Source organism: Orbicella franksi, chromosome 8 (genome assembly GCF_964199315.1).
Source record: "Orbicella franksi chromosome 8, jaOrbFran1.1, whole genome shotgun sequence".
Lineage (NCBI taxonomy): Eukaryota > Metazoa > Cnidaria > Anthozoa > Scleractinia > Merulinidae > Orbicella > Orbicella franksi.
The window spans coordinates 19,034,114-19,058,820 of record NC_138152.1 but is presented as its reverse complement, the minus strand read 5'-3'; the positions used below and the strand labels follow the sequence as shown (position 1 = coordinate 19,058,820).

The 24,707-nt window shown below is 38.4% G+C and overlaps 4 protein-coding genes and 1 pseudogene across 4 annotated transcripts in view; 4 read left to right on the top strand and 1 right to left on the bottom strand.

The window, feature by feature from the left end:
- Positions 1 to 3,669, top strand: part of LOC145495234 (uncharacterized) — a 29,833-nt gene extending 26,164 nt beyond the window's left edge. The window contains exon 7 of the mRNA XM_081474830.1: positions 428 to 3,669. Coding sequence (XP_081330956.1) covers positions 428 to 499 — 72 coding nt within the window. The 3' untranslated portion in view covers positions 500 to 3,669. The remainder of the gene's footprint in view (positions 1 to 427) is intronic.
- Positions 1 to 24,707, top strand: part of LOC145495226 (uncharacterized) — a 104,898-nt gene that overhangs the window by 4,244 nt on the left and 75,947 nt on the right. The gene's annotated exons all lie outside the window — the stretch shown is intronic.
- LOC145495224 (inositol polyphosphate multikinase-like) overlaps positions 3,152 to 24,707 on the top strand; it is a 341,608-nt gene continuing 320,052 nt past the window's right edge. The window contains exon 1 of the mRNA XM_081474816.1: positions 3,152 to 3,170. The gene's annotated coding sequence lies outside the window, so the exon portion shown is untranslated. The remainder of the gene's footprint in view (positions 3,171 to 24,707) is intronic.
- LOC145495206 (uncharacterized) overlaps positions 15,004 to 24,707 on the top strand; it is a 31,340-nt gene continuing 21,636 nt past the window's right edge. The window contains exon 1 of the mRNA XM_081474790.1: positions 15,004 to 16,895. Coding sequence (XP_081330916.1) covers positions 16,749 to 16,895 — 147 coding nt within the window. The 5' untranslated portion in view covers positions 15,004 to 16,748. The remainder of the gene's footprint in view (positions 16,896 to 24,707) is intronic.
- LOC145495225 (uncharacterized) lies at positions 16,891 to 21,916 on the bottom strand (annotated as a pseudogene).

The window sequence follows — 24,707 nt, the reverse complement described above, 5'->3', positions numbered from 1 at the left end:
TCCCATAAGCGACCACCCAAAATGTCATGCCCTGGTGGTCTCTTACGAGAGTTTAGACCATACCAGGGCTATTGGGTCAAAATTTTGTCTCATTAGCATAAGGTAGCCGTGAAAAGTCAATTTTGAAAAACATGCGATAGGAATGTGAGAATGTTATAACCCCATATTATCCAATGTCGATCTATTATCCGTTAAGTGGTCGCTTACGGGAGGTTAAAATCAAAAGAAAATTTCAGACTTTTAGCTCTAAAAGTGGTCGCGGTCGCTTACGAGAGGTGGTCGCTTACAAGAGGTTCCAAATATAGTGATTTGGCTCGGAAACTTTGGGTATTTTGGAAAACTGGTCGCTGTAGAGAGGTGGTCGCTTACGAGAGGTGGTCAAAACCGGAATTCGACATAATATAGAAATTGTTTTGTGTACTTTCAGATGAACCAGTCGCCTGTTGAAGTCGCCAACAAGGGACTTGCAAGACAGCTTATTCATTTGGGTGACAGCTGAGTCCGCGCACTCTACACATATGACGTGTACTTTATATTGACTGTCACCTGGACCTCCCGACTTCAGCTTTTTCTAGCCGTTTCTACATCTGTTTGTGGCTATCAGTTTGTTTTCCTTCTGTCTGTATCAGTTTGTTTTCTTTTTTCTTGTCTCCCTGCCTGCCTGTCAGACAGTTAGTCAGTCTGTCTGTCTGTTTTTCTGTCTGTCAGTCAGTCTGTCTGTGAGTCTGTGTCTCTGTGTGTCTGTTTTTGTGGCTCTGTGTGTTGTATTTTCCATCCGTCTTGTCGATTGTATCGCTTCTAATCCGCAAGTCAACTCCACGAGGAAGTCAGTGAAGTCTGCCTGACGTTTGTTAAGGGCACTAAAACATGAAACATTCTTACGATAAAAATAGCTGATTTTAGCAACATTGCACACGCCCCAAACCAATTATTCACTTCATCGTCTTATGAGGAGTTGAATCTTGGACAATAATTCAATAAAAAATTAAGACCACCCATTTCAATGGTGGAAAAAAAATGCGCGTGTCAGGTTCAGAGAGCAACTTAGCGTCTTGGTCGCTGATAGTAAGTATAATAATAGATCTTTATGTAATATATCAAACACGAAAGACCGTGTTTGACCGCATTTCCAAACACCGAGAAGAGAGTTGAAAATACGACGCGCAGCGGAGTATTTTTTACGAACTTCGAGCTGTTTGGAAATGTGGTCAAATACTGTCTTGAGTGTTAAAAACTAAGGAGGAAACGGAGAAATAAAATCGTAGAAATCTATGCTAATTAAGATCAGATATCCAAACACCGTCACGGTCATGACTTCCTTTGTCTAAACTTGATGAATTTATCAATGAGTTTGAGAAATATTTGTCAGTATCAATTTCACAATTTATTTACCTCTCACGGAGTCGTACCAATTGCAACAAACCAGAATAAAATGTATTTGATCAAACAAGCTAAACCACAATAAAATGCTAACTTCGCTTGTGATATGCCACTAATTGACATTCGAAAGAAGTGATCTAGTGGCTTACTTTGCTTCCTGTGGCACTGTTTGTTCACAAAACAGCATACCTGTAACCAACATAGGACGTGTTTTGGTTTTATATTAGAGGGATGTATTATTGATTCTGGGGGAGAGGGAGCTTAATTGTTTTACTGCATTCTCTTTATATTTGAAACAAAGTGCTTAAGTGCTCATTCTGCTCGTAAACACTCGGGTAGTTCTCACTACAAGGTGTTGCACGATAATACAGATAGACAGGTGGTTACCATGGTTATTGGACTTTCGGCAAATTCTCCCCTCACATGCACACAAGCGCGAGAGACGCAAATATTTGACTTATTGGGGAGGTGATAGGAAAAAATGCAACAGGCACCGAGAAAGGTTTTAAAAAAGATCAAAATAACTCATTTTAAGTGTGTAGTTTTAAAGACGCGCTGTTACCCCTCCATTTTATGTCATGAAATGGAAGTGGCAGGTCCATTCAACACAAGATAAGTTTCTGGTTTTGAGGAAAAGCTAGCTAGACTGTCTTGTTATCAGCAGTCTACTAATAAACTTTGAAAAAAGGACAACGCTGTATTTGTTTAACCCAGAGGAGAGTTGTCAGGCATGCTCAAAGAGGATAGTATGTACCTAATGACTGAGTGGGAGGGCCGGACAGGAAAATATTTGGCTCAAGGTCAGGTAGTACGGACCGAGCGCGGCGAGAGCCAAATATTTTCCCGTCCGGCCCGACCTTACTCAGTCAATAAGCATTTTATCATATGACAACTTAGTGTTGAAAATTTTGAAAATTCTGTTTGAACCAGAGGGACTCGATTACATAACATCCGACGGCCGCGCGCGGAACAGCTACCAAAAGGATTCTACAATAAAAGCTTGTCATTTAATAGTTCTTCGCGTTGAACAAGAAACTCACAATTTGTCGAAAAACACGACTCATTTTCTTATTTTTGGTTTTCAGTGTAAGTCCACAATTACAGTTCATGCTAATGGATTGGCTAACCTGTCTAAAAAGCCAACGGAAGGTTGACATAAGGTGTCAAACATCGGCAGGTATATTTTGCAGGTTGCAGGTTGCAGGTTGAAATTTAATTGTAACTGGAAAACCGCTGGCACTTGAAAGAAACGTACAGATGGTAGACTTACCGTGACTGTTACATGGCTCTGTTTACAATCGCTCAGAAAGGTGGCTTCCACCAAAGTGCTAACCCGGCCGAAGCGATGGGAGGAGAGAATATTCCTATGATTTTAACCCTGCAATGAATTATTGTTTTTGAAGAAACATCTGAAATATCTGTTGAATTTGGTTTCTTCCCTGTGAGTACTAAAATGAAAGCACAATGAACTTGTGCTAGCATATTCCGTCGGTTAAATTCTTATATTATTTCATTTCTTTATTTATTTGCTTCATTTGTGATGGCAATCTTCTGTTGTTGAGGGAGCTGTGGAGCGGCCATCCAGATGGCTTTGAAGAGATTTCACTGGTCTCAGCGTGGTGATCGATAAGTACTTATAGCGGATCGATCGTGTTTTCATTATGTGAAAGGGGCGATTTACTTTATGTAAGAACCCCTGACGAGTATATAAGTTCTTAATTATTTTTAGTGCCAGCGGTTTTCCAGTTATAATTAAATTTCAACCCGCAACCTGCAAAATATACCTGCCGGTCAAAAATATGTCAGAACCGCTTCCCTTCACGCTTCACTAAAATTGTTCACAAACCTTCTTCGTCCGAAGACTCAGTTAAATGTCAGCGTCGTTTCAAGCTATTTGTCGACCTCTTGGATTCTCTTGAAGAAGGGAGAACCAGCAACTGAATATTAATGACACCGATGTTAGCTCCCGCGATCAGTGCCTGGGTTTTGCTGGCTTTGCTGTGCAGTGGAAATTACACTGCGGCGTGGACAAAACCAGGATCGGACCGGATCACGGATCGGATCAAGGAAAAAATTCAAAATTCAAAATTCAAGATTATAAAATTCAAAATTTTGTTGAGCAAATTACACTAGAGTGACGACTGTGGGCAGAACGTTTCATTTAATTCAGGTGTGATATTCCTTTCTTCTTTTATAATATCAAGCCAACTGGGAGCTGGTCACAGCACAGGCGGCCCAAGCTCACAATGCAAGGAGCTATTATTTATTTATTTTTTAAGGTAATTTCCCTGAAATAAAACTGTCGATAGATTTTTGTTCAAACTTTGTCCACTGAATATTTATTATATGAGAACTTAAATTATAAAATAAAAATGAGGGGTGCCCACGCTCGTTAAGGAGCAGTGAGGCATTGAAAATATCCCATTTTGGCATTATTGAATGCTTGTTACAAGAACGCATTCCAAGTTATTGTAAAATCGTTATGAACCCAGACTCATGAAAACACGCCTCAAACTACAATCAATACTTGTGTCGGACACAAATAAACTTTTAAGTTTGATTTTGACAGACAGCTGGATCTTTGTTAAAATATTGGAACCAAATTGCTCGCCACGGCTATCAAACTACAAAATAGAAATGACTACAGTGCAGCTGCTATTTTCCTTATTTCTTCAATTTTCAGCAATAGTTTCAGATCAGTCTTTTCTCACGCAAAGCTAATGATTAGCTGATTTAAACGACTGGAAAACAAATTGGGGTGCCCGAGCTCGTTAGTGAGCTATAGCCATTTTTCAACCGACAGAACTCAAAATCAAGGCAAATCCGCCATGTTTTCAATATGCGCGTGCACGAGTGCGCGCTAGTGACGCCAAAACTTATGCGCAGTAAGGATGCGCAAGGCAAATGTGAGGAATCACCTTAATCTTTATGAGACCCTGTTAGGGGTAAATTCCGACAAGCGACATGGCCTTGAAACGGCGACATGAGAGCTATGAATTGGCGACGAACGACAGACTACTCCAGCGAAATAGAGAAAGCGACACCAGTGGCAAGATAGACCGACAACGAATTTCGGAACTGAGAATGCAGTGATTGTTTTAAACGTCTGAGTCGAAGTGAAGACGCATTTCCAGAGTTTTAAATGTGTTTTCTTCTCTCACGCGCGATGTCGACGGGTCGTGAAACACAGGCTTTCTTATATATGCTAAAACGTCCACGTCGAATAAATCGAGTCCGTCATTGCTGAGTATTTCTTCTCACTCTCAGCTGAGTGAGCAGTGCCCTAAAACGCCTAAAAACACGCTTAAGGAAAAAGGAAAGAGATCTTCGACCGTCTGCTTCATATTTTTATTAGTGAGTCACCAGTAAAAGAATATGAAGCTGTATTATCAGCAAATGGCATTATGGAAGGAAAAGAGAGACAGGAAAGCTGCCAAGGTCTTCTCAGCAGAAGATAAGGGTTAGGCCAAATTCAAAGGAAGATTATAGATAGGAGAGATTATCTGATTGAGGCCGTTGAGATTTTGAGTTAAAAAACGGTTGTTAAACATAAACATGGTAAAAATAGTCATAGGTTCGACTGTACTTTAGGTCCAAATACTGACTGGAAAATGGCTGAAAACAGCAATTCCAAGCGTTTAAATTTCAAAATTTCCCGGGGGAGCATGCCCCCACATCCCCTAGGAGGTTAGCAACTTCAGCGCTCGAAAGCATGCCCAAGCCCTTAGGAAGCATGCCCCCAATATGCCCCCCAGCATGCCCTCAACCCCTTAGAAAATTTTGAAAACTTGAAGTAGCTACGAAGTCTTTTCCTTCATTCTGAGTCGAAATGTGATGCTTTAAAAGTAACCAAAAAGCAATCATTAAACCCACCGACCGGAGAAATGCTGGCTCTGCAAAAGAATTCCTAGTGCTGAAAAGTGTTCAAAGATAGCCATTTTTCAACCTCCGGAACTTCCATGTCCTGACATCGACCGGAGAAATGCTGGCTCTGCAAAAGAATTCCTAGTGCTGAAAAGTGCTCAAAGCAAGTGCAAAGCATACAAGGAGTAAATTATATCCAAAGAGATACTTAATTATATATGTACTTGACTAAAACAGCAAGGAACCTTCAATGCGTGAGAAATAATAGTTCCCGACACAACTCCTCTGAGACGAAATTCCGACAGGCGACATAGGAATCTTGCGAAATGCCGACATGGCTGGTGGCGAATTTCAGACAGGGGACATGGGTACCCCCCTTAGTAGGGCCTCCTTTATGCGAACGTTCAGCGCGTGAAACGTGACATATTTACCGCCGACATCTACTATTACATAACCACCGAGTTTGGTTACGCGAAACGTGACCTTCGCCTTGCAGCGTATGGTGGTGCTGTGTTACAACGGTTTGAATTTATAAAGGTTTGTATGGGGGAAAACGGTAATCGACTTTATAGCTGAAATTTTGATATTTTTGCAATAAAAATGACTTACCTCAATGCCTTGTTGTCTTTTCTATTGTCATCTCGCTTCTCAGCTCGATCCGGAGCCTTTTAAGCGAGTTATCGCTTTTTGTTTTTCCTCTACTAAGAAAGAGAGGAAACGATCCGTGATCCGATCCGATCACGGTTTTGTCGACGCCGGTATTAAACAAGAGCAAGCGAGTTTTGTTATCTGAACGAACTGTATGGTAATGGTAACCCGAAAACACTGACCCCAGGTCCGCGGACCCGCACTACGGACAGGGTCCGCGGACAACCTATGGACCGGTCCACGGACTCCCCCTACGGACCCCCTCTACGGACCACCCCCCAAAATATAATAGAAATAATAAATAAATATTTCAGTTACGGGTTGTCTAATAGATTACTCGTGACAGCGAAATTTCGAACAGTACATTGTGCAAATGTAACAGACCTGGATTCAGGCTCGGGTGCAATTTAAATCATTACACATTGCTATTTCCTTTGCTGTGGCCATAAAAGTAGACGAAAGAAGCGTACGGGGAAGCCTCCGAGAAGCCTCGAAATTTGTGCTCTATCTCCTCTGCCATTTTGTTCAGCCCATTCTCCCGTGGGTTCGTGAACTCGTTCCAGGCTTCACAATTTGCTTAGCGGAATAACAGATACAAACAACAATTAACGGTCTAAAAATATATCTTCCATAGCCAGATTGAGCGACGAATGGAATGTAAGAACTTTCCTTCTTACCTGAAAACAGCTTTTAGACATTTTTTTTTTGGGGGGGGGGGGAGAGGGGGGCTGGGGTGTTAAAAACCCAAGTCTGTTACATTTGCACAGTGTAAAAATCGAAAAATCAACGACACGAATCAAATTTATTATTTTTACGCTATTTTAGGGTGGTCCGTAGAGGGGGTCCGTAGGGGTAGTCCATGGACCGGTCCGTAGGATAGTCCGCGGACCCGGTCCGTTGTGGGGGTCCGCGGACCGGGGGTCAGTGTTTTCGGGTTACCCGTAGGTAATGAACTTGTCTTCGTACTCAGTTTTGTCTCTACAAACAACACTGATGTAGAAACTGCAGAGCAATTTATCCTACTGTACACAAGATGCGTTTGTGATTTCTCTGGTTTAATCAACTTCTCCCAGAAGCTCAGGAAACTCGAAGAAAACATTTATATCGTACCTTTGGCGGTATTTACACTTATGCAAATTTTGCAGCAAAGTGAGATAGGACTATATAAAAGAAATTGTGCGAAGAACTTTATTCTGTAATGCAAAATTTTTTTATATAGTACAGTACAAAGTTTTTTGCAAATTTTGTAAATATATTAATTCCCTGCCAAGTCCTAAGGAAAATTTGCATTGACGATAGTTTAGCCAGTTATTTCACTAGTAGTTCAAATATATTTAGCAGTCTTAGCAATCGCCAATTCTTCTAGAAAACTCTGTCTGACTGTAAAGGAAAATCATGTTGCGTGACATGAACTACACGAGCATGAAACCCGAAAAATAAATAGCAAAACAGAATGCCGCAGCTTCCCTTATAAATGAGTCCTTTTTAAAAATAATCCTGCCTTGATTCAATAAAAATATGTAGCTTGAATATTTCTTCCTAAACTGTGCTAAGGGTCACAAATTAATTCTTGGAAGCTATCCACAAAATACACAACTTGAAAGTTTATGCAAATTTATATGTGCAATGCAATTTGAGCCTAGTCACAGGACTGTTGTTTTCGCGAAGGAGTTTATCATGATTCGTTTTAGCTCTCTCGAAAGGAATTATTCGCTCTCCAAAGGAGATATGACTCTTGAAAAGGGTTTAAGATCGCAACACGGCAAAGATGTTCAGCTACACAATTTACTCGGATCGCCATAGACTTGCCAAAAGTCGACCTTTTCTTAATCCTTGACTTACTTGTCTTCCTCGAGCGAAGCGAGAGGGTAATCTTCGTGCGACGAAGTCAGGAGGGCGAGCGCGAGCGATGCAGGTCGTGAAAGGTCGACTTGTTTCACTTGCAGCAATGTGAATCAGAGCGTAAATTTTTGGCGCGAAAAACATGATTGACGTTTCTCATCTAAACGTTTACGAGTGCTGTTCCCTAACTCAAATGAATTTATTGTGTACAATGCAGTATGTAGTCAGCAATATTGACAAACGCCAAAAGCTGTTCCATTGAGTAACGCCCCCTGAAAAGTCAAAACCGTGTTTAAACCGATCGGGAATTATTTTAGTCTAGATTGATCGTCTAGATTGGAGATTAACCAGCGATCGACCAGAGAGCTGCCTGATAAATGCTATAAACTTACGTAGATCTGACTTGTACCGACAAGAATCCGCATTAACTAAAGAAGACGGAATTAGTCGGGGAGAACTTTAATTCTGTAAAGCTCTCTTGATTAAATAACATTGAGAATCAAAGTCACAACGAACGGTAAAGAATAAAATTGCTGTTCCCAAAAGTCCTTCATCAATCGACTAGTGCTTTAAACACGGTAAAACGGCCGAGGCAAATTTGCTGCGATGCCCTTTCTTTGTAGAGAAGTTACTTGGTCATTCATTAAATCAACTAAAAGTGCAACTATTACACAAAGTGAAGGAACGGCTCTGTTCCTCTTTGAAAGGTCCAAACTTAATTCTCTGAAAAGATCCAGATCACGCAGGAGCTCAGATCGCGTCCGTAAGTAAACAAACACGTATTGGTGGGATAAATAGCCTTCCACTGCTTTTCCCTGCCCTTCTTTCAAAGACTTGAAATTAAGTTGGATAAACGATATTCAACTGCTACCATAAAATTCATATCCTTAAGTATATCCGAGAACAAAAGGTAAATGAAAAAGATTTTTGTGGTACTTGAACTCAGCAGACATTTGCTCTGTTGTGTCGTTGATCGTGCGCGACGTCATGACGCATAGTCAGTACTTGTTTGTCACCGGTGGAAAAATCCACCGGTAAAATTTGGCGCGCTGCAAGTGGGAAAAGTCCTTTCCAACGGAGAAACTAACAATGGAAATATTATTGGAAAGGACTTTAAGAAAGTCTAACTCTTGTTAGTGCGCATACTTTCTACGCATCACGCAAGGCATGGTTTAAGCGCCACGCGCGCGCTGAGGTTGACATTGACGCAGTCAACTAGGCTACCAAGTACACGACAGAAAGAAAGCAAAATTTTCCTACTGTGACCAAATCAAATTTAATGAACCCGTACTTAAACCAGGAACACCAAAATAGCAGCATATCGTTAACCCTGCGCTAACCGACACCGCGGATATACGTTTTTTGGGGCGCGATACAGTATTTTGCTGGTCAGCGGTACACCCTAACAAAACTACAAAATGCCTGCAACTTTTACATTATCTTCGCAGCGAGCCTTATCGACAGTCAAAAAGATACAAAACTTAGAGCGCACACTGTAAACTTAGCTTTTAAACTCCGCTCATTTGTTGGATAGTTCTCAGTTAATATTATATATTGTGCCAAAGCCAAACTGAACTTGCACACGGTGTGAAATTGTTGTTGTTTCGTGAGAGTTCATGCTCGTAAGCGGCGAGCCAGTGGCAATTTACGTTACGATGTGCGCTAAGGTTAAAACTAGGCAGCTTTTGTGTTGCTGTAACGGTGTTCTGAGGAAATCAACTTCTCAAGTTTGTTGAATTGATGGGCTTTAACCGTATGAATCGGTATGTAAACGGCATTTCGATCACATTCGTCGGGAAGACATGCTCGTGTTCGATTGGGGGCACTCACGTAAGTAAACACGGTCATCCTGTCCTCACTCGGTATCACCGAATTATAGACCAAGTTGGCCGAAATCGAAGCAGTACTTCGTATAAATCTTGGACACGTTGGTGTAACAAGTGTAGGACTGAATCCCCAAAAGGGTTCAAAATCTGGCCTCAACTCGAGGAAGAATTCACCAAGGTATGTTTTATCATGAAATATCCAATTTTAATCATACTGTACTTCAGGAAGCTTGAGGATGGCGAAAATAAAATTTTAAATTTTCATGTTTATTATTGTTTCTTTGTTTCTTGTCATAATTTCGAATTGTTGCAGTTCTGTATTTTGCCTATAGCGCCTCTAAAGTGTGAAAATTATTTTAAACTAGTTGCATAGCTATTAGAGTTTAGAAAAAAAAAGCTATTTAGCTATTAGAAAAAGCCACAAGAAGTACATGACATCTGATTATCTAAAGATGGCAGAAGACATGGAATACAAAGCTGTTTAAAGGATAATTAAAAATACGTGCATATGTTATTGTAAGACAATAAAAATACCATAAAATCTGGGTAATGACAACTTCCAGTTAAAACTCAATAAATGAATTTCATTTTTAGTTATAAATAGGCTATCCCCCCTGTATTCACACAACAATCTTCTGATTATAAGGCCTCCCAGACAATTTCTGACCACATTACCTTAGAGCCTGAGACTCTGTATAACTTTCTAAAATTAATATTTGTTTACATATTACTATTATCTGGATTTCCCAATAGAAAACTTCTTCTATTGTACATTTTTTTCTATTCTGGCTCAGCAAAAGTCCTTTTAGATACTGTCCATGGATGATTTCCACAACATCAATGCTGTAAAAACACCAACTGAGAGAACACTGACCAATGCTCTCCATATGGCAACTACTTGACTTTCATTTAGTGTCTTTAGAGACTTCTAGGCCGACGGGCAAAGAAAAATTCACCCTTGGGCTCAAAATGAGGCTCAAAATGAAACCCTTTGACAGTGGTTACGTCATAGGTCATTCACTTGAAAGACGTGGGTAAGAGTAGCCAGGCTGAAAACGAAGGAAAAAAAGAAAAGGAAATGCCTAAGGACTGTGCAGCTAAATGACTAGGATGTGTTTTGAGTCTCTTAATTTACAGGGGACAGGAGCAGGACGAACAAGGGTGGGAGTCAAGAGATAGAGGTATGGGAAGTGGGAGAACAGGGTATGGGAAGTGGGAGGTTCTGACTCCACTGTCCCTTCCCCCACTTGATGCAGTACCTTGTCCCTAAGTAAAAGGTAAAGTCTGCATAGAGCCAAGTGGCCCATCAGGCCAGGCTTATCTTGGTTTCTGTAGCATGAACTGACTAGGAGTATTTCTACTACCCCTGGATAGGATGCTAGTTGATCACAGAGTTACCCCCAGGATTAAATTCACCAGTACCCATATGTACACCTTTGTGGAGAGAGGCACTGTGAGAGTAAAAGTGTCTTGCCCAAAAACACAACACAATGTCCTTGACCAGGGCTTGAACACAGACCGCTCAATCCATTGCTGAGCGCACTAACCACAATGCCACTGCACCTCCCACCTTGTCCCTTAGGCCTAACCTTAACCCTAAACCTAAAAAAAAGGAGTCTGTAGATTTCAGTCAACTTTACCTCTTTTATCACTTGTGTATTTGAGACAATTTCTACTTTCCTCGCTTTCTGCCATTCAGTTTACTGTACCAAAGCCTGATTTTAAGTGATTCGCAACTACTGACAGAACTTGTTTTTGCAACTTACAACTTCAGACTTTGCACAAAATTTCTCACTGGAGAAGAGCAATGTTGTAGAACTTAAGTGATAAACTAAATGTAATAAATATTAATTTGTAAGAAATGTATCTGTTCTTTAATACATGCTTTTGTGTCTAGTATCTGAGTTAGATGCAGTGAAGATATATTACCAATGGTTTGTAGACGACAGTAAGCCAATTCAGAGACACAGTGGCATAAACAAACCCACTTGTTAGCTAATTTATCACAGGAAAAAAATAAATACATACAATTACATATATATAATTTATTGCCATCAGGTGCTATAATGTCCTGTAATAAAGTGGTTACAAGTTAAGTAAGAATCTTACAGAAGGGAGGATGATACAATATTATTACTAAGGGGATCATAATTAATTTCATATTGATTCAAAGCATGTGATATGTACATGTATGATTGCAATGTAAAAATTATTTTGTAGTGATTGAGCAAAGCTCATCTGAATTAAATTAAATGAAAGGAAAAACAACAACAGTCAATTATTTATATAAGTTGATACAATGCACATGTAAGATAGGGAAATAGAAATCGAAAAGCTTCAAATGACTGAGTAAACAAAATAAACTAGTGGGTTTCATTGACGAGTTGATTACTGCCTCTCTGAAATGTTGAATGTCTTCAGCATCAAAAGAAGTGAAACTTGACCACATTCCATAAGTGGAAGCGGTTTCTTGTAAAAAAATACAGGTGTTTGGGCATTTTAAAATATTTAGTTACATGTGCATACATGTACAAGGAAACGGTCTTGAAAATTTCCATGTACTATCAACATTTAATTGATGTAAACAAAAAAGACCTCAAGCAAGGAAAAATTGTCAATGAACCGAACATATTGAGCGGTCTTGAATGTTTTCAGTATTTCTAGCGTTCACTGCGGCCAACAAATCACAATATTTTCGATTTCTACTCCCTTCGCAAACGCCACCATTATATGAATGTCGGCTTAAACAATCTTTAATGATACAGAAATATCTTGTGAATGAAATGAACAAATCTAACAAATGTTTTATTTTGACAGCAAACGACAGGTACAGAAAATTTATTTCACCCGTTCCAAAAGGCGCAGAAAGTCAGAAAGGTGACAGAAACGTCAAAACGCCAGTCTTTAAAGACAAATTCTTATCAAAGTTTCTTGGACGCGTTGCGAAACATAATCTCAATGAACAAGCACCACACGTCGGCGCAAAGTGAGTGGGAATAAAACGGTCCCGACTTACATGTAGTACCTTAACCATTTCGCGCAAATTACACTTTAAATCCAACCAGTCTTCAAAATCCTTGCAAAACCTGTATACAGGACCAATCTTCTGCTTTGCTGGATACCCATCGTTGATTTTGACAATTCTGAGGCGAGGGCGGCTGAAGCAACACGATCCACGCTTCGTCCGCTCGAGCTGGCTCGAGTCAGCAAACTACACATTACTCCACACAAAATGACTCCCCTGTACCACTATTCTTTACGAACATTGCTTGAGTATTAAAAACCCATTTAAGGGCGTCAAGCTCACCAATAACGAGAAGTATCAAGGATATTTTCAACCTTAAAACGAAGCAAAACACCGATCTCAGAGAACTGATCGATCGAAGGACAACACAGCCCGATGGTGATGACCACTGACCAGTTACTGTGACGTCAAAAAACGTATTTCCGCGGTGTCGCGCTAACCACTATTATATAATAACCCAAGTTATTCTCGCATTTTGATTGGTTCTCGCCTATGATCTATTAGAGGACAGATGCACGATTGACGTCATCATTTCAAAGCTTTTTTCCCCCTGTGTTTTAAAATGGCAGAAAGTTTTGAGAATTTAGATAATATTTTACATGACTGGGCAAAAGATAAGGTACAAGAAAGTCTTGTCCAGGCATTGAACAGCTGCCAGAAGCATAGTCTAGCAGGAAGAAGAAAGGTAAAGCCGTTTCTGTTTTAGAAAATGACTCAGAAAAAATACTCGAGCAGTCTCAGTCGGCAGTCGAGCGAGACTAAACCAAACACAAATTAAAAATTAGTCTTGGTAAGCCGAGAACCATTGCTTTATCTCGAATTTAACAAACCCAATAAACAAAATGTTTATGAGATTAATTTATTTAAAACATTGAACTTTTCTCAGTCTCAAAATAATTGTTGACACAGTGATTGATGTCAGGAATGAAACATCAAAACCGCTTCTTAAAATCAGTTAAAAACATAGGCACGCAAGACGTGCAAGAGTTATTTTTTTGTGTGAAGTGTTGGAGATAGAAGCATTCATGGTACAGTAATGATTTGGTTAATTAGGCAAGTTTTTTTGGTTGCGATGTCACATCGGTCATGGTAAGATAGCTAAATAGTAAGCCATAAAATGTTTGACTGAACAAACCACAGTAATCTGACACGTCTCCAGATTAATGGAGATACCATCTTATTTTCTAACAGGCAATTTGATTCGTTCTTTGATACAACCCGCACTGTGATTGGTGTGACATGCGCACATGCATAACTCCCTCACTCACCGATCACATAACCCTTACAACCCCCAAGAGGAATTTTTGCTCAAAAATACTCAAGTTAATTGAGAGACTTTTTCGCATTTTATACGAGTCGTAAGTTTACCTTTTTCACAACACAGCACAACACAACTTCATCCAAAATAGAAAGAAAGAGAAAGAAACCTCTGACACGTTGAAAGTCTGATTTAATTAAATTGCACTTTAACTTGGTGCCACGCAGTCTTCAAAGAACATTTGAACAGTTTTCATACTTTTTACCTTTAAAAATATCGGACTGAAGTGAATTTCATGAAATAAAACTATTAAACTGCTACTGCAGAGACGTAAAAACCGTCCAGAAATGAAAGCTTCTTTTTTGATTAATATCCTGGAAACAATAGCCGATGACTTGTCAGCTCTAATTGAATTTACTCCCATATAAAAAACAAAAGTGTTAAGTTACCATTTGGTACTAAAGATAGCAAACATCTCGTGGGAAAGAGTGGTGACGATTCGTCCGCTCTAATTGAATTTACTCCCTTGTGAAAAACAAGAGTGTCAAATTACACTTTGTGACTAAAAAACAAAAATATCTCGTTATATTTGCATGCAACAAGAACAAAACAATCGTTACCCGCACTTACTATTGTAAACGTTAGAACTGTTTCAAATCTAAAGTCTTGTCCCCTCTAAAACATGTCCTAAGAACTAGACGTGACGATTCGTGACCTCTAATTGAATTTACTCCTTGTGAAAAACAAAAGTATCAAGTTACCTTTGTAACTAAAAATAAAAATATCTCGTTGCATTTGCATACTACTAACTCACGAACTGTTTCACACCTCAAGGCTCATCTCGTTCATTTAACTAAAATCCTCAGCCTAACCCACAGAAAATGTCGAAGTAAACCCAATATATGAATGCTTTCTCCTCTTTTATAGAAGAATAAATATGGCCGTTCTGAACTCTATCGGGATCAAATCTTCTCACATACCATTTACCTTTACAACAAGAAATTTGATTGGCTGTTTATAGTAGATCCAATCTGATTGGTGTGACATACATACATCTCTCACTCACTCACTCACTCACTCACTCACCCATTGACCCGTCCATAACATACCCGACGCGCCGACTAAGAGGTATTTTTTTTACAAAAAAATAACTCAATAAACACATAACCTTGCTTTCCGATGCGAATGTTCCAGTCCGTTTCAGGGCACAGCAGCGAGCAAAATATAGCTCACTACAGCTCACGGCCAACTGTATTGCAGCTAAAAGGTGTCTCCGACTTTATTTCAAACTGATTTGAGAATCACCAACCACAGAGGACACAAATTTCCACCATCACTAACGCTCCTTTCATTCAAAACTCGAATCGAATGGCCCTCAGGTTAACCACAACCGCAAGTTTTCCGAGCGTTTTTTTTCAACTCCTGCCATATTTAAGGCAACGTCCAAGCTTTTCGGCTCACAGGGCCGCTCTGATGACAAAAACCGACTTGACTTTTCAGCATTTTCTTTAAGATTTGTAGATTTCGCAGTTCAATTCTGCTTTTGCTGTAAGTTTTCATTCCACGAGAAGCGACGCTCAAGTCAAGTTTGACAGTGGCGTGATTTTCCTGGACCAATCACAATTCTTTGCTGCGCATAGCGACCAATGAGATTACTTCATTTTGTATAGACAATAGATTACGTCAAATGGCTTTTTTCGTGTTCACTAAAGTGGGCAAAGGCCGGCTTTCGAGTTATGTTGGAAGATTTTGAATTAAAAGAAATACTTTATCTGTAGTAGTTTGTTTCGTTATTATATAAAACAAATAGATTTCATGTTGCGGTGCGTCTGTTCAGTAATAGATCACAGAAGACGTCAAAATGTGGTAAGAACATCAGTGACACACTCGGCTATCGCCTCGTGTGCCACTTTTTTGTTCTTACCACATTTTGACGTCATCTGTGAACTATTACTGAACAGACGCACGGCAACATGAAATCTATTTGTTAAACTGTTAACGTCATCCAACTAAAAAACTAGCTGTTATCTGTCGAAAATTATACTGAAATACAACTGTAAACATGTACCTGCAGATGGCGTAGTGCGTGCGCAAAACAAGTGCGAGATACGCGAATGTTTTACTTACGGGGGAGGTGACAGGAGAAAATGTAACAGGCACCGTAAAAGTTTTCAAAAAAGATCAATAAATTTAAAAAACGCGTGGTTACCCCCACATTCTATGTTGTGAAATGGAGGTGGCGAATCTATTCAACACGTGATTAGTTTCTGGTTGTGAGCAAAAGGTATTTAGACTATATTTTAGCTGAACCAGAAGAAGGCTGTCAGAGACGCTAAAAGTGCTGTTGCAATGATTTTGTTGTTAAAAACACACAAAAAATGGTTTTTATGTTACCATTTACCATGCAGTTTTAAGATCTTTATAAATGTGTTTGCTTTTCTGTAAAGGCGAATTCGAAGGAAATCTGTGAAGAAATATCTTTTCCTTCTTTTTTTTCAGAAAATGCTGATGTCAGCATTTTATGTTGAGATTCAAGGCTAATTATGTCTGAAAAATGCGTAGCTACCCCAATTTTTCTTTGTGGATTCCAATAGCCCTTGCAAAGGTCTATTTTTCCCACGTGGTCCTTACCTGGCGCAAAAACCTTTGTATTTAGTAGGCTTTAAACAACCCGGCCCTGAAGTTTTCCTACTGGGTCCCGAGTAGGCCTGGGGCAGAGCGCCAAATTATGTCTCGCGATTCCTCGCGAACTCTCGTGTTCGTCGCGCAACCTCGGGTTCTGACCAGAGGAAGAAGTTCTTTATCCATTGACGTAGGGACTGCAGTTCTTCTTTACGTAAACTTACACAATATCCCGATGTTCGTCGCACCGAAGGAGACCACATTGCGTTGACAGGTGTAAAAGATGGCATTCAGTGCGAAGTCTCTTCGACTGTTGTCTTACGTACATCTTGTGCTGGGGATTTTGGCCATGGCTGCCGGGATTTCTTCCATGAACGTGACTGATTATTACAGCGGGTTATTTGGCATGGGAATTTGGCTCGGAGCTTGGGTATGTGTTGAATTTAAACAATTTGCAAAAGAGAAATCATACAGCTATAATTTGTTTTCGCAACTGTTCATGTGTGTTTCATAGCAAAATAAGCCTATCAGAATTTAGCTTTTAGTATAAAGTTTTTAAATCTGTTGACAGTGAAGAATTTTACGAGGATCCTTTCGAGAAGTCTGCAGACATAACATTGCATTATAAACATGATTCTCACAGAATTTGTTTGATTTGTGCATGTAAATGGTTCATAATTCAAATTTAAACTTTAGCCGGAATTACTAAACTGTGAAAAGAATTATGCATTCTGTGTTAATTAACCCCGTACCATTGAAACAACAAGATACAACAACCATATGGAGAATAATGCAGTGTGCCACGGTAACCAGCACTGCGAGAGACAGTAGTGTTGTGGCGGTGGTTTTCGTTTCGGTTTGGGTATTATTAAAGCATATTAAGGTCATAGGAGATCGAGTCAACTTCGAATTTGGCCCCGTAATCTTTCTGAAAACTGTATACAAGCTCCGTCTTTAATCAGACTATCCCAAATTGATCTGAGATGATGAAATGTTTTGCTGATAAAATTTCCACTAGAAAAGGCGGAAAAATGCTATTAACTGCTTCCTTTAAATTTAAGTTCCTTGTGCCTACAATTGTAGTTCCTTTGGATTTTATACAAGTTGCATGAGACCTTATTAACCACATAGGGACTTGTCAAAATCTTTCGTCTTCTCTTCCATAACTTCAATTGAAGTGTTATGTGTAATAAAGTTGAGCGTGTTTAAAATAGGATTCAGTGTTCAAATCACTGATTGAAGCTAATCGCATAACATTCAATAGTTATGATTTCACTGAGGTCATATTCATATGTGTGTGCTGATATGCTCTTTTCAGACAGTCGCTCCGTATTGTCTTTTCTTGAAAATTTATCGACACTTATTTGTGAATGTCTTTGTTGTATCGTTTCCTTCAAAATTCTATGTTAGATTATTCAACTTGGCTTCCAACCTGAAAGTCCTTAAAATCACTTGACCATAGAAAAAGATCAAAGCATTCCAATAATATTACAACAGTAATTTGTTGCTCATTGGAGATAAAAAATAAGCAATAACAATCTGAACTATTGATCCTCTGGATTGGTGCTTGAATTTTCAGTAGTAAATACTTTAGTTCAGTCAACATTTATCTTTATATACCATGCATGCAAACAATTGATAAATATGCTGTTGTCAAAATAAAGATAAACATCACAAAATACCAATATTATGGAAGAGTCATTAGCATGAATATTTGCCACACAATTAACATATACAGTGCAAAGTCATGGCCATTTTGATGTCATGCATCATACAATGATAAGCAGGCAACCAACTCTTTAATTGTGATGATTATTTATGTTGGCTCTTAAGGATAATTTTTTAAGTTAAAGCCACTAATTCAAATTGTTTGAATGGTTGCAAAACCAGAGCTGTACAGCTGTAGAATTTTGCCAAGACTTGTAAAAGCCAAGGCTGTGGTCTGAGAAAAATTTCAAGGAGCCCAAAGGCTCCTAACCATGAAATTCTGGGTGCCCATGCCAGCATTAAAGCTTACATGAAAGAAGTAAGTTTTACCAGTTGCCCAAAGTCAAAAGTTATTGGCCTGTGGCACCCAGGCGCTTCAAGAGCACAGCCCTGAAAGCAGTGAGACCCTGTTAAAAAGTCTTTTCCAATTAATTTTAGTCTTTTTAGGATAAAAACTAGTGATAAAAACTGATGTTTCAATCTCCCTGAGATCATTTTCAAGTTGTAGAAAAAGCGAATGAAGCATACATATATAAGTACAAATTAGGGCGTGAGTATGTCCAGCAATAAAATATGAAAATACAAGTGCTAAAATGTAAGTGTTAAAATAATAAAATACTATAAAAAATGCAATATAAGTAACTTTGCATGGATTGAATCAGACTGTTTGTTCAAAGTTGGCTTAAGCTCCTTTATAAAGAGCATTTCATAAATCAGACAGTGGAATTTACTTTGGCACTTTCTCAAGATCTTAAAATCAGGATATATGTCACTTGGGACTGTTCCATGTTGCTCTTTAAAGTGATTCTGTGATTCCCGATTGAAAAAGATCCTTTGTGTTCCTCAACGCACTGCCAGAGGTGTCTGGATGTATACCCGACATGGTCTGCAACACAAACCACACTCCTAGTGGCAAACAACATGTTGCTGGTTAATGATAGGCACTTCTTTTCCTTTGGTTTGATCTTGTGTCTGATCTTTCAGCTTGTATACCCAGGGCAAATATCAATTCCAATTTTGCATCCTAGTTCCCCAAGTTGCCTTCGTGCGGAATTGGCTGATCTCTGATCCTTGAATAATAACACTATTCTGACAGGCGCTTCATTTACATTACTTGCTCTTGTGGAAATTGGATCGCCAGAAACTTTCTTGGTGACAAAATGAAAGATAGTCGATTGCATCAGTTGGGCTGGGTACTGATGTCAGGAGAACATCTGTGTGAGACGATCACATTCCAGGTGGAACAGTTGCCAGGTAGATGACAGTTTAACAGCACAATCCAGCATTGCTTTTAGCATTGACTTCTTGTATCTAAAATCAACGTGGCTCTTGTAATGTAGTAATAATCCGGTGTCAGTTGGTTTTCTGTACACCCTTGTCTCTAGGTGACCATTGCATTTCCTGATCTCCATTCCCAGGATAGGAAGTGTACTGTGTTCACCAAGGTCCATGGTGAAGCTGACAGATGGATGGCTCTCATTTAGAGAGGAAAGGAATGCTTTGACAGCTGTTTCAGTGTCTGGCATTATGCCCAATGTGTCATCCACATAGCGTTTATAGAACTCGGGTAACTTGCCAGCAAGTTATTATGTACTTAACATTATAAATTTAACTTACATGAATTATATTAAGAAGGAATTAGTCAGCTCCTAGGGGTGTAACGATTCATATTTGTTGCGGTTAGATTCAATTTCAATTATCGCCTTTTGATTTCAATTATTTCAATTCGATTTTGCAAAATATTAATGTTTTTTTAATTCTTACAACATGATGCACAATGTACACAACATACAACGCTAAACCCTCAATTTGAGGATACAATAAACAGGGTGTTTCAAAAGCTCGTTCCGATTTGTTTTTCTCCAACGTTTCATTATTTATTAACCTGTACCTCTTTAAAAACTAGGTTAATTATTTTTTGCTTATTTTTCAATCAATCATTCAAACTAATAGTAACCAGAATGCTTGCCTTTATTGTTAATGACCTTTTCTAAGCACCTAGGCATAGAATGTGCGAGTTCCTTTAGCGTGACAAGAGTCACATTTTTCCATGCAAAGCGTAGTCGCCTTTTCAGCTCTTTCATTGTTTGGGGGCTGGATCTTTGTATGTTGTCTCGTTAATGATACTCCGGAAGTTCTCAATGGGATTGAGATCAGGAGAGTTTGCTGGCCAGCCATCCCTGGCTATAAAGTTTGGCAAATTCTTTTGACACCAGGTCTGAGTTGCCTTTGAAGTGTAAGCTGGTGCTCCATCCTGAATGAATGTCATCTCTTGCTTTGAGCTAAACAACTTCCTCTCTATCAGGCCACCTGTCACCTGACGCCTTGATGTTAACAGTTTCACTTCTTTCTCAAGGATTTGGTTGATGTAGTACTCAGAAGGTAAGGTTTGGCCTGTAGGTAGCATGTGTAACTTTACGAGCCCATGACCCATCATGCCATCCCACACCATCACCTTCACACTTTGCTTCACCTGGAAAGCTGGAGGAACATCACATTCCTGCAAGCCCCATACAATATCGTTTTTTGGATTAGGGTACTGGAAAAGATATTTAGGACACTCATCTCTAAATAAAAAATTGTCCCAATCTTCTGCTGTCAGCTCAACAAAGGCATTTTGCTTGAAAGCCTTCCATCCTTTCTAGTCATGTATCTCCACACCATTATGCTCGAAACTTCTAAATTTTTCTGCCGAAGATTCTTGGCAATCTTCCTTGTTGAATTGTTCTGTTTGTACTTCACTTTCTCGATTGATTTTCGAACACAATTGGTCAAAACAGACAGTCATCTGAAAGAAAGGCATCTAGTAGACAATTAAAATTGGTATTGCCAGCTATTTTAATAAATTCTCTACCTCAATTTATTGAAAAAGTTTCTAACAAACAATTTATTTGTTTAAAAAATTAACAACTTTAAATCAGAACAAACTTTTGAAACACCCTGAAGTAACAGGAACATTATAGCAGCCGATCTAGAAGATGCAGATGGATTCACAATCGCTTGGTCATCCGTCGCCATGTTTGAGGATGTGACAATGAGTGTGTCACGCATGGTTCCCCTATTTTGAAATTCTCAAGAGGTGGGAGAAGGGCAACATTTTTACCAAGCAACACAAAATGGCATGCGAACTGCAAATGTCTTTGCTCGTCAATCAAAAATGCACATTTTAAAGAGTTCTTGATTCTAATTTCACAATATAATAACTCGTTGAGGGCACCCTGGGAAAGGTATGCAAAAAATTGACCCAAAATCGAAATGTGGAATCAAAGAATCGTGAACAGAACTGAATGGACATAATCACGATTAATCATGAATTCGTCGTTACACCACTATCAGCTCAGAGGTTTCATTAATCCTGTAAGGTCCAACTTTACTCAAAAAATGCTGGTTTTTTGCCATTAACTCAGTGTTTTGGTTGCCAGGACCCTAAATTGGCCTCAACTTTGTTAAAGAAGAGATTTCTTACCAAGGAGCAAGATTTTCCTGAGGATTACCTTGGTGAAAATCTTTCAAGGATCTTCATGAGGATCTTTGTGAGGATCTTCATGAAGATCTCTAAAGATCCTGGTCAAGCTTAAAGTATCCCCGAGGATCTTCAAGGATCTTAAAACTTCTTGCCAGGATCTTCAAAGATCTTGCCAAAGATTTTGAAGAATCCTTAAGGATCCTCAAGGATCTTCAAAGTTCTTGACAAGAACTTTGCAAGATCTTCAAAGAACTTGGCAAAACCTTTGCAAGATCTTCAAAGATCTTGCCAAGATCTTGAAGGATCTTTAAGGATCTTCAAAGTTCTTGCGAAGATCCTTAAAGATCTTTGAAAGATCTTCAGTTCTTTCAAGATCTTTGAAGACTTTTGCAAGATCTTTAAAGATCTTTGCAAGAACATTGAAGATCTTTGAAGATCCCTAAGGATCCTTCAAAATCTTGGCAAGAACTTTGAAGATCCTTAAAAACCCTTGAAAATCTTGACCAGGATCTTTGAGGATCTTGATAAAGAATTTTGTAAGATCCACAAGAACATTGGTAAGGATCTTGCTCAAATCTTCAACGACCTTGTTAAGATCTTGCAACACCCTCAAAGATCTGTGTCAAAGATCAGTTCTAATAATTACATGCATTAGTTTTTATCAGATTTAAGGACACACAACATGTTTCTCGATACGATCACCAGATTTCAGGGGACTGGCCCTAACATTAAGTGTTTTAATAAAGGATATGTCCACCTTGCAAATGAAAAAATGTTACTTGTAAACATAAATTTCATGTGTGTAATAATTCTTACAAAATTTTTCAAAGTTGTGAATTCTCTTCATATAATTTGTGTTTTTCATCAAAAACACACATAACATTAAAACAAAAAAGAAACCTTAAAGTGGTACTATGATCAAATTTTTACCCCTCCATTTTTTAGGTGTATCACATAGAGTTCCATGAAAGAATAAAAACGCCGTTTACCGTTTTCAAATATCTGCATTAGTTCCGGAGATATTTAAGTTTGAAAAATGTGTAAAATATGCAAATGAGATGACTGATGACGTCATACACTCAGCCCAATATTATATTAAGTATATAAATGGAGCTATCTCGGTCAATTTACAACAGAATCCATTGAAACTTGGTAGGCTAATAGTTCTACAGGAAACACACCTATGGCTATAAAAAATTCTGTTCCCATGACAACTCACTCTTTTCCAGTCCCCACCAACTTGATTTCAATACGTTAGTGATTTTCAGCTTGAAAAACATTAAACGAGGCCAGGAGTTCGAGCTAACATATTTATATGCCTGCTGGATTGTGCATATGAGACACCATTAGCAAATATCAAAATGCAACGCCAAAGGTGGCCAGAAAAGCCTTTAATATTGAGGAGGTCTGGAACCCAGTATGTTGCCATGGTAACAAAACCGTTAAGCTCATATTGTGGAGCACATTTAGTAGAGTCTTACTGCAAAGAATCAAACATTTGTGATACAAGTTGGCTGAGATATCTTTCTTCATATTTGATCAAAATTTGGTTGAGTGTATGACATCATCATTTCGCTAATTTGCATATTTTAAAAACTTGAATATCTCAGGAACGAAAAGAGACATTTGAAAATAGTAAACGGCATTTTTTTTGTCATAAAGACTACTTGTTTATGTTTTAAAATGGCTTAGATAGGAGAGATGCGATTTTCGTCATAGTACCACTTTAAAAGTGATTTTCAGTCCGTACTGTGTAGTCTTAGCACCCAAATGTTTATGTGTCTCATTGGATAGAATGCAAATTGATGTTATTCGTTATAAACCACCTACCTTATCTTTGAGGCCTTTCAAGTTCTTTTTTCAGGACAAAAATAAATGTAATAGCATTAAAATAGCCATAAAATAGAAATAAAATAGGGTTAATGTTTTTGTAAAGGTAAACTGTAACAATAATAAGAATGGAACATGGCATTAAATTAATCTATTTTGCAGGTTATTTTTCAGGATGTTATGAAAAAATATTACGGAAATAGAATACCTCACTTGTTTCTATCTTGCATAAAAAATAGATTAAGAATTACTGTAAAACACATAAAATAGAAGCCCTATTTTCTTTATCTGGTAAGCTAGGAATAAAATAGAACTTTTCAAGAATAAGACAAAAATAAATGAATACGATAGGACAAAAATAAATGTAATAGCATTAAAATAGCCATAAAATAGAAATAAAATAGGGTTAATGTTTTTGTAAAGGTAAACTGTAACAATAATTATTATTAAAATTGGTTCTAAGGTGTTCTAAATTATTATCAGCAGACAAGCTGATGAGCATGTACAGTCTTACATTGAACAAGATAAAGTCATACCTGTTGGAAAGTCTAACAAACTTTACAAGATCCTTCAACAAATCCTATTAAGATCTCTGAAAGATCCTCATCTAGGAGCTTTGAGGATCCTAGCAATTACATTACCAAAGATGCAAGATCTTGATCGAACCCTTGAAGATCTTAAGGGATCTTAGCAAAATTTTCTGCAGGATCCTTCAAAAATTTCTTAAAGAACTTTCAAAGATCCTCATTAAATCTTTAAGGATCTTAAAGGATACTAACAAAGATCCTGTTAGGATCTTACCAATGATCTTTGCAAGATCTTGATCAAACCCTTGAAGATCTTGAAGGATCTTAGCAAAGATCTTTGCAAGATCCTTCAAAAGATTCTTTAAAGATCTTTGAAAGATCCTCATAAAATCCTCAATCTTAAAGGATCCTAGTAAAGATCCTGTTAGGATCTTACCAAGGATCTTTGCAAGATTTTGATCAAATCGTTGAAGATCTTGAAGGATGTTAGCAAAGATCTTTGGAAGATCCTTCAAAAGATCCCTTAAAGATCTTTAAAAGATCGTCATAGAATCCTCAAGGATCTTGTAGGATCCTAGCAAAGATCTTCACAAGATCCTTCAAAAGATTCTTTAAAGATCTTTGAAAGATCTTCACTGAATCTTCAAGGATCTGGAAGTATCCTAGCAAAGATCCTTGAAAAATCTTTACATGAAAGATCTTTGAATGTCTT